General features: G+C 36.4%; 1 protein-coding gene across 6 annotated transcripts in view; it reads left to right on the top strand.

Moving 5' to 3' along the window:
* The window catches only part of STXBP5L (syntaxin binding protein 5L), a 364,746-nt gene that overhangs the window by 46,842 nt on the left and 298,955 nt on the right, over positions 1-18,949 (top strand). For all 6 annotated transcript variants that reach the window (XM_060298126.1, XM_060298127.1, XM_060298125.1 and 3 more), the window contains exon 3: positions 2,990-3,087. In XM_060298126.1, the coding sequence (XP_060154109.1) occupies positions 2,990-3,087 (98 nt within the window). The remainder of the gene's footprint in view (positions 1-2,989; positions 3,088-18,949) is intronic.

Raw genomic sequence — 18,949 nt, forward strand, 5'->3', positions numbered from 1 at the left:
TTTATTGCTTGTGCCTTTTGGGTCATATGTAAGAAACCATTGCCTAATCCTAAGTCACTAAGATTTAAGCATATGTTTTCTTCTAAAATTTTTATAGTTTTGGTCCTTACATTTAGGTCTATGATCCATTTTGAGTTAGTTTGTATATATTAGTCCAACTTGATTCTTTTGCATGTTGATATCCAGTTGTTGCAGTATCATTTGTTAAAAGACTGTTCATTTCTCATTGAATTGTCTTAGCACCCTTGGCAGTAATCAACTGACTGAAAATGTGAACATTTATTTCTGGAATCTCAATGCTGTTCCATTGATCTAAATGTTTATCCTATGCCAGTGCCTCATTGTCTTGATTACTGTAGATTTGTCTAAATTTAAAAAATGTGAATGCTCCAACTTTGTTCTTCTTTTTCAAGATCATTTTGGTGTTCTGGGCCTCTTGAATACCCATATGAATCTTAGGGTCGACTTGTCAATTTCTGCAAAAAAAAGCCAGCTGGGGTTTTGTTAGGGATTGCATTGATTCTGAAGATCAATCTGTGGAGTATTGTCACCTTAACAATAGTATTTTAATCCATGGGTATGAGAAGCCTTTCTTTTTATTTAGGTTGTCTTAAATTTTTTTCAAAAGTGTTTTGTAGTTTTTAGCATGTAAGTTTTGTACTTATTTTGTTCATTTTATTACTGAATATTTTATTCCTTTGGCTGCTATTGTAAATGAAATTATTCTCTTAATTTCATTTTTGGATAGTGCATTGCTAGTATATAGAACTATAATTGATTTGTACATTAATTTTGTAATCTTGCTTAACTTCTTTATTAGTTCTAATAATTTTTCAGTGTATTTCTTAGGCTTATATACACAAGATCATGTCATCTGCAGATAGTTTTAGTTCTTTTTTCAAAAAAATCTGATGTCTTTCTTTTTTTCTTGCCTAATCGCCCTGGATAGGATGTAGAAGTGGCAAGAGCGGACATACTTGTTTCATTCCTGATCTTAGAGGGAAAGCACTTATTCTTTCACTAATTAGTATGATGTTAGCTGTAGGTTTTTTGTACATGCCATTTATCAGATTGAGGAAGTTCTCTACAGTTCTGTTTATTCAGTGCTTTTTAACATGAGTGGGTGTTGGATTTTCTGAAATAATTTTTCTGCATCTATTGAGGTGACCATGTGATTTTTGTCCTATGTTCTATTGAGATAGGATATTACATTAATTTTTTGATGTTAAACCAACCTTGCATTCCTGGCATAAATTCTACCAAGTCACATTGTATTTCCTTTTTATATGTTGCTGGAATTGGTTTGCTAATATTTTATTGGGGATTTTTATACCTATATTAATTAAGAATTAGTGGTATTTAGTTTTCTTTTCTTGTGATGACTTTGTTTCTGGGATCAGGGTAATACTGGCCATAGAGTGAGTTGGGAAGTGTTCCCACCTGTTCTGTTTTTTTTTGAGAGAAACTATATTCGATTATTGTTATCCACATTGATCTGCATGAAGATTATGAATATCTTCCTGTTGACAATTCTGTTTATAAGTCAAAATAAGAAGGACAGTTCAGAATCAAAGGGAAACACCTCAGTTAAGGATCATGAATAGAAAATGGGTCTTCTTAGTAATAATTTTTTAACCAACTTAGTTGAGAATTCTTTGGAGGTTATAGAACAGTAGTTGGTTGGTTAAAGACATTGTGGTATATTCATACTATAATAAGCTCTGCAACTTTTAAATAGGTTGAAGCATTATACATCTAAACATATTTTTTTGTGGAAATATTTCTATGATATACTGCTAAGGGAGAAAACCAGATTACAGATCTGGTTATATATTTGTTAATATGCATATGCATATATGTTCATATATGCTTTAAAAGAAAATGAGGAGTTTATGCAATGAACTCCTTACCGTGTTTTCTCTGGGGAATGAGTTTTAGATAAACTACATGCTATAGTTAATCTTTTCATCTTCAAATGTTTACAAAAGCCATATTTTATTATAAAGATATTTCCATTAAAAATAGTTTTTGGAGCACTAAATATGTGGCTGAACAAGGTATAGAATCCCTTTTATCCTGACCTATGTGGGTCCTCTATTTTTTTGGAAAAGTTATAGCACATTTCATATTGAAATTAGCTCCTGTCTAATATTGCATATTCCTTTTTTACATGTTAGTCTTATCTCTTTTGTGATATTATGAACTCTTTATATTTTCTTTCCTTTCTTTCCCGCTGTGTTATTATGAAAGCTTTCAAACATACAGAGGAGTTGAAAGAATTATACTGGAACACTCATATATGTATTTATATGTTGTCACAATTTTATTGTACTGTTTGATGAGTTTTGACTAAAGTATACATGTTTGTAATTCAAACCTTGTCAAAATAAAGTTCCTTCATACCCCTTCCAGTCAGTTCTCCTCAAATCAACCACTGTTCTGATTTTTTTCACCATAGGTTAGTTTTACTTGTTTAGAATTTAATATAAATGTAATCATACTATATGTACTCTTTGTGTATTGCTTCTTTTACTTAGCATAATATATTTGAGAATCATCCATGTTTTGGCTTCTGTCATTAGTTTATCTTTTAATTGTTGAGTAGTATTCTATTGTATGCATATACCACAGTTTTGTTTTTGAATTCTCTTGTTGATTGTCACCTGGGCTGTTTCTAGGTTGTTATGTATAAAGCTGTTAGGGACATATACAAATTATTATGTGGGTATATGCTCTTCATTTCCTTGGGTACATACACAGGAGTGGAATTTCTAGGTCATAGGACAGGTATATGTTTAGTTTTTAAAGAACTACAGCACATTTTTCTAAAGTGGTTGTGTCATTTTACACTTCTACCAACAATACTTGGTAGTAGTTTTTAAAAAATAAATAATTATTTTAGTCATTCTGGTGGTTGGATAGTGGTATCTTGTTGTGATTTTAATTTTTATTTCCCTGATGACTATTTTCACTGTTTTCTCTCTTTCAGACAGTTCGGCATGGTTTTCCTTATCAGCCCACAGCATTAGCCTTTGATCCAGTTCAGAAAATCTTGGCTATTGGGACGAGAACTGGTGCTATACGAATGTATCCTTATTTTTTGGTTCATTATTTGCTATATTAATACGAATTACATTTCCTTAAATATTTAGGTAAGTGAAATATTTATGACCAAATAAAGTTTACTGTTTCTTTAGCAATGAGTAACCCACATCATCAAATTTATTGGCATATATTTAATGTCTGTGAGATAAGTATTGATGCTCCTTTTAAAATCCCTGATATTGGTGATTTGTGTCTTCTACTTTTTCCTGATTAGTCTGGCTAGAAGCTTATCAGCTGCACTGATTTTCATAAGAACCAACTTTTGGTTTCATTGCTTTTCTGTATTGTTTTCCTATATTTTATTTCATTGATTCCTGGTTTGATTTTTTTTATTTCCCCTCTTTTGATTAATTTTGGGTTTCATTTTATCTTTTTCTAGTGTTTTAAGGTGGAAACTGAAGTCACAGATTTGAGAACTTTCTTCTTTTCTAATATATGCCTGTAGGGCTGTGAATTTCCTCCCAAATTTTGTTTTAGTGTCATCCCGTTTCTGTAAATGTTTTCCTCTAAAAGTTTTATAGTGTCTGGCCTTACATTTAGGTCTTTAATCCATTTTGAGTTTATTTTGGTGTATGGTGTTAGGAAGTGTCCTAATTTCATTCTTTTACATGTAGCTGTCCAGTTTTCCCAGCACCACTTATTGAAGAGGCTGTATTTTCTACATTGTATATTCTTGCCTCCTTTATCAAAGATAAGGTGACCCTATGTGCATGTGTTTATCTCTGGGCTTTCTCTCCTGTTCCATTGATCAATATTTCTGTTTTTGTGCCAGTACCATACTGTCTTGATTACTGTAGCTTTGTAGTTTAGTCTGAAGTCAGGGAGCCTGATTCCTCCAGCTCCGTTTTTCTTTCTCAAGACTGCTTTGGCTATGCGGGGTCTTTTGTGTTTCTATACAAATAGTGAAATTTTTTGTTCTAGTTCTGTGAAAAATGCCATTGGTAGTTTGATAGGGATTGCATTGAATCTGTAGATTGCTTTGGGTAGTAGAGTCATTTTCACAATATTGATTCTTCCAATTCAAGAACATGGTATATCTCTGCATCTGTTGGTATCATCTTTAATTTCTTTCATCAGTGTCTTATAGTTTTCTGCATACAGGTCTTTTGTATCCTTAGGTAGGTTAATCCCTAGGTATTTTATTCTTTTTGTTGCAGTGGTAAATGGGAGTGTTTCTTTAATTTCTCTTTCATATTTTTCATCATTAGTGTATAGGAATGCAAGAGATTTCTGTGCATTAATTTTGTATCCTGCTACTTTACTAAATTCATTGATTAGCTCTAGTAGTTTTCTGGTAGCATCTTTAGGATTCTCTACGTAAAGTACATCATCTGCAAACAGTGACAATTTTACTTCTTCTTTTTCGATTTGTATTCCTTTTATTTCTTTTTCTTCTCTGATTGCTGTGGCTAAAACTTCCAAAACTATGTTGAATAATAGTGGTGACAGTGGACATCCTTGTCTTGTTCCTGATTTTAGAGGAAATGGTTTCAGTTTTTCACCATTGAGAATGATGTTGGCTGTGGGTTTGTCATATATGGCATTTATTATGTTGAGGTAAGTTCCCTCTATGCCTACTTTCTGGAGAGTTTTTATCATAAATGGGTGTTGAATTTTGTCGAAAGCTTTTTCTGCACCTATTGGGATAATCATATGGCTTTTATCCTTCAGTTTGTTATTGTGGTGTATCACATTGATTGAATTGCGTATATTGAAGAATCATTGCATTCCTGGGATAAACCCCACTTGATCATGGTGTATGATCCTTTTAATGTGTTTTTGGATTCTGTTTGCTAGTATTTTGTTGAGGATTTTTGCATCTATGTTCATTAGGGATATTGGTCTGTAGTTTTCTTTTTTTGTGACATCTTTGTCTCGTTTTGGTATCAGGGTGGTGGCCTCGTAGAATGAGTTTGGGAGTGTTCCTCCCTCTACTATTTTTTGGAAGAGTTTGAGAAGGATAGGTGTTAGCTCTTCTCTAAATGTTTGATAGAATTTGCCTGTGAAGCCATCTGGTCCTGGGCTTTTGTTTGAAGATTTTTAATCGCAGTTTCAATTTTAGTGCTTGTGATTGGTCTGTTTATATTTTCTGTTTCTTCCTGGTTCAATTTCGGAAGGTTGTGCTTTTCTACAAATTTGTCTATTTCTTCCAGGTTGTCCATTTTACTGGCATATAGTTGCTTGTAGTAATCTCTCATGATTCTATGTATTTCTTTTTTTAAAAAAAAACATCATTATTGGCGTATAATTGCTCTACAATGGTGTGTTAGTTTCTGCTTTATAGCAAAGTGAATCGGCCATACATATACATATATCCCCATATATCCTCCCTCTTGTGTCTCCCCCCACCCTCCCTATCCCACCCCTCTAGGTGGTCACAAACCTTTATGTATTTCTGCACTGTCAGTTTTCACTTCTTTTTCATTTCTAATTCTGTTGATTTGAGTCTTCTCCCTTTTTTCTTGATGAGTCTGGCTAATGGTTTATCAATTTTGTTTATCTTCTCAAAGAACCAGCTTTTTGTTTTCTTGATCTTTGCTATTGTTTCCTTCATTTATTTTTTATTTTTTTTTTTGCTCTCATTTATGATTTCTTTCCTTCTGCCAACTTTGGTTTTTTTTTTGTTCTTCTCTAATTGCTTTAGGAATAAGGTTAGGTTGTTTGAGATTGTTCTTGTTTCTTGAGGTAGGATCGTATTGCTATAAACTTCCGTCTTAGAACTGCTTTTGCTGCATCACATAGATTTTGAGTCATTGTGTTTTCATTGTCATTTGTTTCTAGATATTTTTGATTTCCTCTCTGATTTCTTCAGTGATCACTTGGTTATTTAGTAGCGTATTGTTTAGCCTCCATGTGTTTGTATTTTTTACATTTTTTTTCCTGTAATTGATATCTAGTCTCATAGCGTTGTGGTCAGGAAAGATAATTGATATGATATCAATTTTCTTAAATTTACAAAGGCTTAACTTGTGACCCAAGATATGGTCTATCCTGGAGAATGTTCCATAAGCACTTGAGAAGAAAGTGTGTTCTGTTGTTTTTGGATGGAATGTCCTATAAATATCAATTAAGTCCATCTTGTTTAATGTGTCATTTAAAGCTTGTGTGTCCTTATTTATTTTTATTTTGGATGATCTGTCCATTGGTGAAAGTGGGACGTTAAAATCCCGTACTATTATTGTGTTTCTGTCAATTTCCCCTTTTCTGGCTGTTAGCATTTGCCTTATGTACTGAGGTGCTCCTGTGCTGGGTGCATAAATATTTGCATTTGTTATATCTTCTTTGATTGATCCCTTGATCATTATGTAGTGTCTTTCTTTGTTTCTTGTAATAGTCTTTATTTTAAAGTCTTTTTTGTCTGATATGAGAATTGCTACTCCAGCTTTCTTTTGATTTCCATTTGCATGGAATATCTTTTTCCATCCCCTCACTTTCAGTCTGTATGTGTCCCTAGGTCTGAAGTGGGTCTCTTGTAGACAACATATATATGGGTCTTGTTTTTGTATCCATTTAGCCTGTCTATGTCTTTTGGTTGGAGCATTTAATTCATTTACATTTTAGGTAATTATTTATATGTATGTTCCTATTACCAGTTTCTTAATTGTTTTGGCTTTGTTTCTGTAGGTCTTTTCCTTCTCTTGTGTTTCCTGCCTAGAGAAGTTCCTTTAGCATTTGTTGTAAAGCTGGTTTGGTGGTGCTGAATTCCCTTAACTTTTGCTTATTTGTAAAGGTTTTAATTTCTCCATCGAATCTGAATGGCATCCTTGCTGGCTAATCTTTTTTGTAGATTTTTCCCTTTCATCACTTAAAATATGTCCTGCCACTTCCTCTGGCTTGCAGAGTTTCTGCTGAAAGATCAGCTGTTAACCTTATGGGGATTCCCTTGTATGTTATTTGTTGTTTTTCCCTTGCTGTTTTTAATATTCTTTCTTTGTATTTAATTTTGATAGTTTGATTAATTTGTGTCTTGGTGTGTTTCTCCTTGGATTTATCCTGTATGAGACTCTCTGTGCTTTCTGGACTTCATTGAGTATTTCCTTTCCCATCTTAAGGAAATTTTCAACTATAATCTCTTCAAATATTTTCTCAGTCCCTTTCTTTTTCTCTTCTTCTTCTGGAACCCCTATAATTCGAATGTTGGTGCATTTAATGTTGTCCCAGAGGTCTCTGAGACTGTCCTCAATTCTTTTCATTCTTTTTTTCTTTATTCTGCTCTGCAGTAGTTATTTCCACTATTTTATCTTCCAGGTTACCTATCCGTTCTTCTGCCTCAGTTATTCTGCTATTGAAACCTTCTAGAGAATTTTTTGTTGTTGTTGTTGTTGTTGTTGTACACGGGCCTCTTACTGTTGTGGCCTCTCCCATTGCAGAGTACAGGCTCTGGACACACAGGCCCAGCGGCCATGGCTCACGGGCCCAGCCTCTCCGTGGCATGTGGGATCTTCTCGGACTGGGGCACGAACCCATGTCCCCTGCATTGGCAGGCGGACTCTCAGCCACTGCGGCACCTGGGAAGCCCCCTTCTAGAGAATTTTAAATTTCATTTATTGTGTTGTTCATCATTGTTTCTTTGCTCTTTAGTTCTCCTACATCCTTGTTAAACATTTCTTGTATTTTCTCCATTCTATTTCCAAGATTTTGTATTATCTTTACTATCATTACTCTGAATTCTTTTTCAGGTAGACTGCCTATTTCCTCTCATTTGTTTGGTCTGGTTGTTTTTTACCTTGCTCCCTCATCTGTTGCCTATTTTCTGTCTTCTCATTTTGCTTAACTTACTGTGTTTGGAGTCTCCTTTCACAGGCTGCAGATTTGTAGTTCCCGTTGTTTTTGGTGTCTGCCCCCAATGGGTAAGGTTGGTTCAGTGGCTTGTGTAGGCTTCCTGGTGGAGGACACTGGTGACTGTGTCCTGGTGGCTGTGGCTGGATATTGTCTTTCTGGTGGGCAGTGCTGAATCCAGTGGTGTGTTTTGCAGTGTCTGTGAACTTAGTATTAGTTTAGGCATCCTCTCTGCTAATGGGTGGGGTTGTGTTCCTGTCTTGGTAGTTGTTTTCCATGGGGCGTCCAGCACTGGAGCTTGCCTGCCATTGGGTGGAGCTGGGTCTTAGTGCTGAGATGGAGATCTCTGGGAGAGCTCTCGCCGATTGATATTACATGGGGCTCGAGGTCTCTGGCGGTCCAATGTCCTGAACGCAGCTCTCCCATCTCAGAAGCTCAGGCCTGACACCAGCCTGGAGTACCAAGATCCTGTCAGCCACACGACTCAGAAGAAAAGGAAGAAAAAAAGAGAAATATAATAATTAATAATAAAGAAATAAACTTAAATAACATTAAAAATTATTAAAATAAAAAAAAGTAATGAAAAAAGAAGAGAGCAACCAAACCAATAAAAAAAAATCCACTAATGGTAACAAGCGCTTAAAACTATACTGAGATAAACATAAAAATCAGAAACAAGTCAGTCACAGACAGCAAACCCCAAGTCTGCAGTTGCTACCAAAGTCCACTGCCTCAATTTTGGGTTGATTTGTTGTTTATTCAGGTATTCCACAGATGCAGCGTACCTCAAGTTGATTGGGGACATTTAATCCACTGCTCCTGAGGCTGCATGGAGAAATTTCCCTTTCTCTTCTTTGTTCCCACAGCTCCTGGGGTTCAGCTTTGGTTTGGGCCCCACCTCTGTGTATAGGTTGCCCTCAGGCTTCTATTCCCACCCAGACAAGATGGGGTTAAAGCACCAGCTGATTAGGGGGCTCTGACTCACTCATGCAGTTTGGAGGGAGGGGTATGGTTATTATAATTGGAATGTGGGGTGAGCCTGCAGCAGCAGAGGCCACTGTGACACTTCAACAGCCTGAGGCGTGCCGTGTGTTCTCCTGGGAAATTTGTCCCTGGATCATGGGACCCTGGCAGTGGCAGGCTGCACAGGTTCCCGGAGAGTGGGTGGGTGGGGAGGGCATGTAGATAGTGATCTGTGCTTGCCCACAGGATTCTTGATGGCTGCAGCAGCAGTGTTAGTGTTTCATGCCAGTCTCTGGTGTCTGAGCTGATAGCTGCAGCTCATGCCCATGTCTGGAGCTCGTTTAGGCGGTGCTCTGCCTTCTGTGGGCAGACAGGGAAGGAATCCCCTCTCCTCGCACACCCTGAAACAATGGTCTCTTGCCTCTTAGGCTGGTCCAGAGTTTTTCCTGGACTCCCTCCCAGCTAGCTGTGGTGCACTAGCCCCCTTCAGGCTGTATTCATGCAGCCAACCCCAGTCCTCTTCCTGGGGTCTGACTTCCAAAGCCCGAGTCTCAGCTCCCAGCCCCCACCCGCCCCGGTGGGTGAACAGACAAATTTCTCAGGGTGGTGAGTGCTGGCCGGCACTGATCCTTTGTGTTGGAATCTCTCTGCTTCGCCCTCTGCACCCCTGTTGCTGCCCACTCCTCCGTGGCTCTGGAGCTTCCCCCGCCCACTCCCTGTCTCCGCCAGTGAAGGGGTTTCCTATTGAGTGGAAACTTTTCCTCCTTCACAGCTCCCTCCCAGAGGTGCAGGTCCCATCCCTATTCTTTTGTCTCTGTTAACTTCTTTTTTTCTTTTGCCCTACCCAGGTACGTGGGGATTTTCTTGCCTTTTGGGAAGTCTGAGGTCTTCTGCCAGCGTTCAGTAGGTGTTCTACAGGAGTTCTTCCACATGTAGATGTATTTCTGATATATTTGTGGGTAGGAAGGTGATCGTCACGTCTTACTCCTCCGCCATCTTGAAGGTCCCTTGTTTATCTATTTTATATATACTAGTTTATATCTGCTAATCCCAAACTCCTAATTTATCCCTCCCTCTCTTTTCCCCTTTGGTAACCATGTTTGTTTTCTATGTCTGTGAGTCTCTTTCTGTTTTGTAAATAAATTCATTTGTATCATATTTTAGATTCCACATATAAGTGATAATATGATATTTGTCTTCTTCGTCTTTAACTTGTCTTTTCACCCTCTTAACAGGGCCTTTCAGAGTTCAGTTTATCAGTTTTTCCTTTATAGGTGCTGGGAGCTGAGGCTAGGGCTTCAGAGGTCAGACCCCAGGGATAGGACTGGGGTTGGCTGCGTGAACACAGCCTGAAGGGGGCTAGTGCACTACAGCTAGCCGGGAGGGAGTCCAGGAAAAACTCTGGACCTGCCTAAGAGGCAAGAGACCTTTGTTTCGGGGTGCGTGAGGAGAGGGGATTCCTTCCCTGTCTGCCCACAGAAGGCAGAGCACCGCCTAAATGAGCTCCAGAGATGGGCGTGACCCATGGCTATCAGCTCGGACACCAGAGACTGGCATGTGCTCTTTTGGAATCACCTTTTAGAACTCTTTGTCTAACCTTGGATCTTAATTATTTTCTTTCATTTTTTTTCTAAAAATTTTATAGTTAAACATTTTATATTTAAATACACGTTCCATTTTGAGTTAACTTTTTATTTCTATTGTCTTTATCTGCTTTCGGTATTAGGGTAATACTGGGTTCATAAAATGAATTGAGAAGTGTTCCCTCTGCTTCTGTTTTCTGTAATAGTTTGTATAAAATTGGTGTTAATTCTTTAAGTGTTTGGAAGAGTTTTCTAATGAGAGTACCTGGGCCTAGAGATTGTGAGTTTTTTTTATTACAGATTCACTTTTAAAAATTAGTTTTAGGACTATTTTAGCTTTCTCTTTTATCTTGTTAAATTTGCATAGTTTGTAGTCTTACTAGTGGTTTTTAAATTTTACTGATTTTTTGTTTTTGAGGAGCTACGCTTTTGTTTAATTGATTTTTCTCTGTTTTATTCTTTTCAATTTTTTTCTGAATTATCTTTATTATTTTCTTTCTTTACTTTTCTTTGAGATTATTTTGCTCTTTTTTCCTAGTTTTTTGAAGTAGGAACCTACATTACTGATTTGTTCCCTTTCTCTTTTCTAAGGTATACATTTAGTGTTATTAATTCTCCTCTCAGCATGGCTTTAACTGGATTCCACAGATTTTGATATGTGCATTTGAATTTTCATTCAATCATATGTAGTTTTAAAAATTGCCTTTGAGACTCCTTTGAACCATCAGTTACTTAGAAGTATTTTAATTAATTGGCAACTGTTTGGAAGTTTTCTTGTTATTGATTTTTAGTTTTGATATCATTATGGTCAGAAAACACACTCTTTATGATTTCAGTTCTTTTAAATTTGTTAAGATTTGTTTTGTGGCCTAGGATATGATCTGTCTTGGTGGATACTTTATGGACTATGGAAAAACATGTGCATTCTTTTCTTGTTGAGTGGAATGTTTTCTATTTGTCAACTAGATATTGTTGGTTGATTGTGTTGTTGAGTTCCATATTCTTGCTAATTTTTTGTCTGAAAATTCCTGTCAAATCCTGAAAGTAGAGTGAATTAGTTCTCCAGACTCTAATTTTGGATATATTTATCTCTTTCTAACTTCATTAGTTTTTGCTTTCTGTATTTTGAGACTCTGTGGTTTGGTGTGCACACATTTAGGATTGTTATATCTTCCATGGATTGATCCCTTTACCATTATGTAATGTCTTTACTTATCTCCAGTAATTCTCTTTGCTCTATAATTGACTTTATGTGATCTTAGTATAACCACTCCTACTTTTTAAAAACAAGTTAATGTTTACATGTTATATCTATTTCCATTCTTTTACTGTAAATTTATGTCATTGTACTTGAAGTGAGTTTATTGTATACAGCATATTGCTGGATCATTTTCTTTCTTTTTTTATTGAGGTGTAATTGACATATAACATTATCTTAAGTTCAGGTGTACAACATAATGATTTGGTATCTGTACATATTGTGAAATAATCACCACAATAAGTCTAGTTAACATGCATCACCACACATAGTTACAAACATTTTTTTTCTTCTGATGAGAACTTTAAAGATATACTCTCTTAGTAACTTTCAAATATACAATAGAGTATTATTAACTATAATCACCACGCTATGCATTATGTCCTCAGATCTTATTTGTTTTACAATGGAAGTTTGACCTTTTGACCACCTTCATTGATTCTGCCCACCCCACACCTCCCACCTTTGGCAACCACCAATCTGTTCTCTATATCTACGTGTTCAGTATTTCTGTTTGTTTGTTTTTTAGATTCCACTACAAATGAGATTGTACAGTATTTGTCTTTCTCTGTCTGACTTATTTCAGTCAGCATTTGCCTTTAGTGTCCATCCATGTTATCACAAATGGCTAGATTTCATTCTCTTAATATGGCTGAATAACACTCTGTTCTCTATGTATACCACATTTCTTTGTCTATTCATCCATCATTGGACACTTAGGCTGTTTCCATATCTTGGCTATTGTAAATAATGCTGCAATGAATATGGGAGTATAGATATCTTTTTAAGTTAGGTTTTCATTTCCTTCTGATAAATACCCCAAAGTGGAATTGCTGGATTGTATGGTAGTTCTATTTTATTTTATTCTTAAAAAAATTATTTTATTTTATATTGGAGTATAGTTGATTAACAATGATGTGTTAGTTTCAGGTGTACAGCACAGTGATTCAGTTATACACATGCAAGTATCCATTCTTTTTCACATTCTTTTCCCATTTTGATTATTAAAGAATACTGAGCCGAGTTCGCTGTGCTATACAGTAGGTCCTTGTTGGTTAACTATTTTAAATATAGTAGTGTTTACATGTCAATTGCAAACTTCCATACTGTTTTTCATAGTGCCTGCACCAATTTACAGTCTCACTAACAGTGCACAGGGGTTCTCTTTTCTCTACATCCTTGCTAACACTTGTTATTCCTTGTCTTTCTGGTAATAGCCATTTTAACAGGTGTGAGCTGGTTTCCCATTGTGGTTTTAAGTTGCATTTCCCTGATTATTAGTGATGTTGAATACCTTTTCATGTACCTCTTGGCCATCTGTATATCTTCTTTGGAAAAATGTCCATTCAGCTCCTCTGCCAATTTTTTAATTGAATTGTTTGGGTTTTTTTGCTATTGAGTCATATGAATTCTTTATATATTTTGGATATTAATCCCTTATCAGACATGATTTGCAAATATTTTCTCCCATATGATAGGTTTCTTTTTCATTTTGTTGACAGTTTGCTTTGCTGTGCCGGAGCTTTTTAGTTTGATGTAGTCCCACTTAGTTTTGTATTTTGTTGTTGTTTTTTTGCTTTTGGTGTCAACTCTAAAAAATCATTGCCAATAATGATTTACAGGAGCTTACTGCTTATATTTTCTTGTAGGAGTTTTATGGTTTCAGGTCTTTTGTTCAAGTTCTTAATCCATTTTGAGTTAGTTTTTGTGTGTAGTGTAAGATAATGTCCAGCTTCATTCTTTTGCATATGGCTGTCCAGTTTTCCCAGCATCATTTATTGAAGAGACTGCCTTTTCCCCATTAAGTATTCTTGGCTTCCTTGTCAAATATTAGTTGACCATATATGCATGGGTGTATTTCTGGAATCTTGATTCTGTTCCATTGGTTTATGTGTCTGCTTTTATGCCAGTATCGTATTGTTTTGATTACTTATAGCTTTGTAATATAGTCTGAAACCAGGGAGCATGACACCTCCAGCTTTGCTCTTCTTTCTCAAGATTGCTTTCACTATTTGAGGTCTTCTGTGGTTCCGTACAAATTTTAGGATTATTTGTTCTAGTTCTGTGAAAAATGCCATGGGTATTTTGATAGGGATTGCGTTGAATCTTTAGATTGCTTTGGATAGTATGGACATTTTAGCAGTATTAATTCTTCCACCCAAGAGTATAGTATATCTATCCATTTATTTCTGTTTTCAGTTTCTTCCATCAATGTCTTATAGTTTCCAGTATATAAGTGTTTTACCTCCTTGGGTAAACTTATTCCTAGATCTTTTATTCTTTTTGATGCAATTGCAAATGGGATTGTCTTCTTAATTTCTCTTTCTGGTAGTGTATAGAGATGTAACAGATTCCTGTATATTAATTTTGTATCCTGCAACTTTACTGAATTTATTTATTAGTTCTAGTAGTTTTCTGATAGAGACTTTAGGATGTTATACATTTAGTATCGTGTCATCTGCAAATAGTGACAGTTTTACTTCTTCATTTGCAGTTTGAGTGCCAGGTGGGTGTGCATGTTCAGTTACTTGGTGAGCCCTGTCAACATACCCCCAGAAAAAGGATAGTGACTGACACTGCCTCACTTAAAATGGATGGGGTGGAAGTTCATCTTCCCACTGTGCTCCAGTGACATCAGGAGATATAAGAAGCATAGCATCAATCACTTCTCCCTGCACCACCTTGTTTTGCCTCATCAATGTGAATAGAGGTTCAGCTCCTACTAGGATTCTCTGATACAGTGTGGTTGCTGACTAGCCCTGCTTCACCCACCTTGTTCAGTCTTGTTGCTGTCAGGTGGAAGTGAGGATTCTGGTTCTGAATGACCACCTTGCTGACTTGGAGTGCTAGGAGGGTGTGAGTGAAGGCTAATGATGACTAGCCCCACCTTATACTACCTCATTCAATCTTGTTGCCCCTGGACTCCACTGATGCTATCTTGGTGGGGGAATTAGAACAACTTTTCCTTATGCTTGTAAGGGGATGGAAGATCAACTGCTAATTTAGACTCACTACTACTACTGCGTCAGGATTGGATTGCTGCCACCTGCCTCCGCTTGTATGGAGATGGGTGATCAGCATCCTGCTGAGTGCACTGATACAACCTGGCAGTGGAACAAAGTGCTACCTGCTTCTTCCAGGCAGGGGATGGGTGATTAGCAACCTGCTTGTGACCTTAAATACTACCTTCTGGGGGAGTTGAAGTGTGCTCTCTGCAGCGTGGGAGTGAGATGAGGTAGAAGATCAGCTCTGCAGTCAGCTCTGTTGAACTCCCATGGAGTGGGAAAGAGAAGAGTATGGTTTTCTCATTGTTGTTTGGCTAGAGTATGGTTTTCTCATTGTTTGGCTAGAATTGTGGGTAATGCCACAATTTGCTTTTAGCCTACCCTCTTCTCTGTCCTTTGACTGGGAGAACAGCCTTTTCTTGGATTGTTTTTTGTTTTTGTCTTTATTTTTTGCTTGTGCTAGTTGGTGGTCCTGGGTTGGAAACTTCTGCAGCGTCCTGTCCAGGACATATGGGACACAATAAGGAAACTCAAGGAACTCACTGCTGTGTCACTCCCCATTTCCTGAGATGCCTAGGCATTTCTCCCTTCTACCTCAGAGTTTCCTTTCACTTGTTTATAATATTATCTCCAGGGCAGGGTTTTTATTTTTGTTTTCAGTTGTGAAAGACAGAAACTGGGAGGAATAGGGCTCTTTCATCTTGGCAGAATTGTAATTCTCCATCCCCAGATTTTAACATGTTGTTTTTTCCTTCCATTTAACTTAAAATATTTTCTAATTTCTGCTTGATTTCTTTTCTTTATGTGTAGGTTATTTATAAGTGTTTTATTTAGTTTCTAAACATTAGAGATTTTTCCAGAGATCTTTCTGTTATTGATTTCTAATTTAATTCAATTGTGGTCAGACAATATACTTTATATGACCTGAATACTTTTAAATTAATTGAAGCTTGGTTTATGGCCCTGTCTGTGGTCTATCATGACAAATGTTAAATATGCATTTGAAATGAATGTGTATTCTGCTATTGTTGGGTGGATTTATCTGTAAGTATTAATCAGGTAAAATTGATAGTGTTCCCTAATACCATACACAAAAATAAGCTCAAAATGGATTAACGACCTAAATGTAAGGCCAGAAACTATCAAACTCTTAGAGGAAAACATAGGCAGAACACTCTATGACATAAATCACAGCAAGATCCTTTTTGACCCACCTCCCAGAGAAATAGAAATAAAAACAAAAATAAACAAATGGGACCTAATGAAACTTCAAAGCTTTTGCACAGCAAAGGAAACCATAAACAAGACCAAAAGAAAACCCTAAGAATGGGAGAAAATATTTGCAAATGAAGCAACTGACAAAGGATTAATTTCCAAAATTTACAAGCAGCTCATGCAGCTCAATAACAAAAAAACAAACAACCCAATCCAAAAATGGGCAGAAGACCTAAATAGACATTTCTCCAAAGAAGATATACAGACTGCCAACAAACACATGAAAGAATGCTCAACATCATTTATCATTAGAGAAATGCAAATCAAAACTACAATGAGGTATCATCTCACACCAGTCAGAATGGCCATCATCAAAAAATCTAGAAACAATAAATGCTGGAGAGGGTGTGGAGAAAAGGGAACACTCTTGCACTGCTGGTGGGAATGTGAATTGGTTCAGCCACTATGGAGAACAGTATGGAGGTTCCTTAAAAAACTACAAATAGGGGCTTCCCTGGTGGCGCAGTGGTTCAGAGTCCGCCTGCCCGACGCAGGGGACACGGGTTCGTGCCCCGGTCTGGGAAGATCCCACATGCTGCGGAGTGGCTGGGCCCGTGAGCCATGGCCACTGAGCCTGCGCGTCTGGAGCCTGTGCTCCGCAACGGGAGAGGCCACAACAGTGAGAGGCCTGGGTACCGCAAAAAAAAAAAAAAAAAAAAAAAAAACTACAAATAGAACTACCATATGACCCAGCAATCCCACTACTGGGCATATACCCTGAGAAAACCAAAATTCAAAAAGAGTCATGTACCAAAATGTTCATTGCAGCTCTATTTACAATAGCCCGGAGATGGAAACAACCTAAGTGCCCATCATCGGATGAATGGATAAAGAAGATGTGGCACATATATACAATGGAATATTACTCAGCCATAAAAAGAAACGAAATTGAGCTATTTGTAATGAGGTGGATAGACCTAGAGTCTGTCATACAGAGTGAAGTAAGTCAGAAAGAGAAAGACAAATACCGTATGCTAACACATATATATGGAATTTAAGGAAAAAAAATGTCATGAAGAACCTAGGGGTAAGACAGGAATAAAGACACAGACCTACTGGAGAATGGACTTGAGGATATGGGGAGGGGGAAGGGTGAGCTGTGACAGGGCGAGAGGGAGGCATGGACATATATACACTAACAAACGTAAGGTAGATAGCTAGTGGGAAGCAGCCGCATGGCACAGGGATATCGGCTCGGTGCTTTGTGACTGCCTGGAGGGGTGGGCTAGGGAGGGTGGGAGGGAGGGAAACGCAAGAGGGAAGAGATATGGGAACATATGTATATGTATAACTGATTCACTTTGTTATAAAGCAGAAACTAACACACCATTGTAAAGCAATTTTACCCCAATAAAGATGTTAAAAAAATTGCTAGTGTTATTCAAATCTATATTTATGCTGATTTTTTATCCACTTCTATCTATTACTGAGACAGAGGTATTGAAATCTCCCACTATCATTTTAGAATGATCTGTTTATCATTGAAGTTCTATCAGTTTTGTTTTGTTTTATTTCATGTATTTTGAAGCTCTGTTTTTAGCTGTATGAACAGTTAGGAGTATTAAGTTATTTTGTTGAGTTAACTCTTTTAACATTATGAAATGACCTTCTTTGTCTTTGGTAATATTCTTTGATCTGAAATTTACTTTGTCTGATATGGATATAGCCGCTGAAGCTTTCTTTTGATTATTCTTAGCATGGTGCATCTTTTTCCGTCTCTTTTACTTTAACCTATTTGTGTCTTCATATTTAGTGTGTTCTTGTAGGCAGCATATAGTTGGGTATTGCTTTTCTGCCTAATTTGACAGTCTCTGTCCTTTATAATTTTTTGATTCATTTTTATATTAAAGATAGATTTATGTTTTAACATAATAGTTATTTTTAAGAGATGTTACTTTTCTTGTTAGAGAATACATTAATCAATTTAAATTTCATCTTTTAATATTATCATATAGTAAATTTGACTTTTCTTTTAATAATATACAGTTCTATGAATTAAGTACAGGTATACCTCATTTTATTTTGCTTTGCAGGTATTCGTTTTTTATAAATTGAAGGTTTGTGGCAACCCTGTGTCTTCAGGTCTATCAGCACCATTTTTCCAACAGGATTTGTTCACTTACTGTCTCTGTGTCACTTTTTGGTAATTTTCTCAATATTTCAAGTCCTCCACCAGCAAAAAGAGTGCGACTCACTGAAGGCTCAGATGATGGTTAGCACTTCCTAGCAATAAAGTATTTTTAATTAAGGTATGTACATTTTTTAGACATAATGCTATTGCACACTTAATAGACTACAGTATAGTGTAAACAACATTTATACACACTGGAAAATCAGAAAATTCGTGTGACTCCCTTTACTGTGACTGCCTTCCTCTATTAGTTTTATAGTTTTAGCTTTTTAATTTAAGCTGTGATTCATTTTGAGTTAATTTTTGTATATGGTATTAGGATGGGATCTACATCCTTTCGCATGTGGATATTCAGTTGTTGCAGCACTATTTCCTAAAAACAAATAATCTGTCTCCATTAAATTGTCTTGATATCCTTGTTGAGAATCAGTTGACTAAGTATGTGAGGGTTTATTTCTAGAATCTCAATTCTGTTCCAATTAACTCTATGTCTGCCTTATTCCAGTACCTTATTGTTTTGATTACTGTAGCTTTCTATACAATTTTAAGTTAGAATCTTCCAACCTTATTCTTGTTTTTTAAGATTATTTTTATATTCTGTGTCTCTTAAATATCCATATGAATCTTTGGATCATCTTGTCTGTTGCTGCAAAAATGCAGCTGGGATTTTGATAGGGATTGAACTGATTCTGAATTTGGGGAGTACTACCACCTTAATAATATTGTCTTTTGATCTATAGGTATGAGATGTCTTTCCATTTATTAGGTCTTTAATTATTTTCATCAATGTTTATAGTTTTTAGAATATAAGTTTTATACTTTTGTTCAGTTTATTCCTATTTTATTACTT

The sequence above is a fragment of the Globicephala melas genome, chromosome 4 (genome assembly GCF_963455315.2).
Source record: "Globicephala melas chromosome 4, mGloMel1.2, whole genome shotgun sequence".
NCBI lineage: Eukaryota > Metazoa > Chordata > Mammalia > Artiodactyla > Delphinidae > Globicephala > Globicephala melas.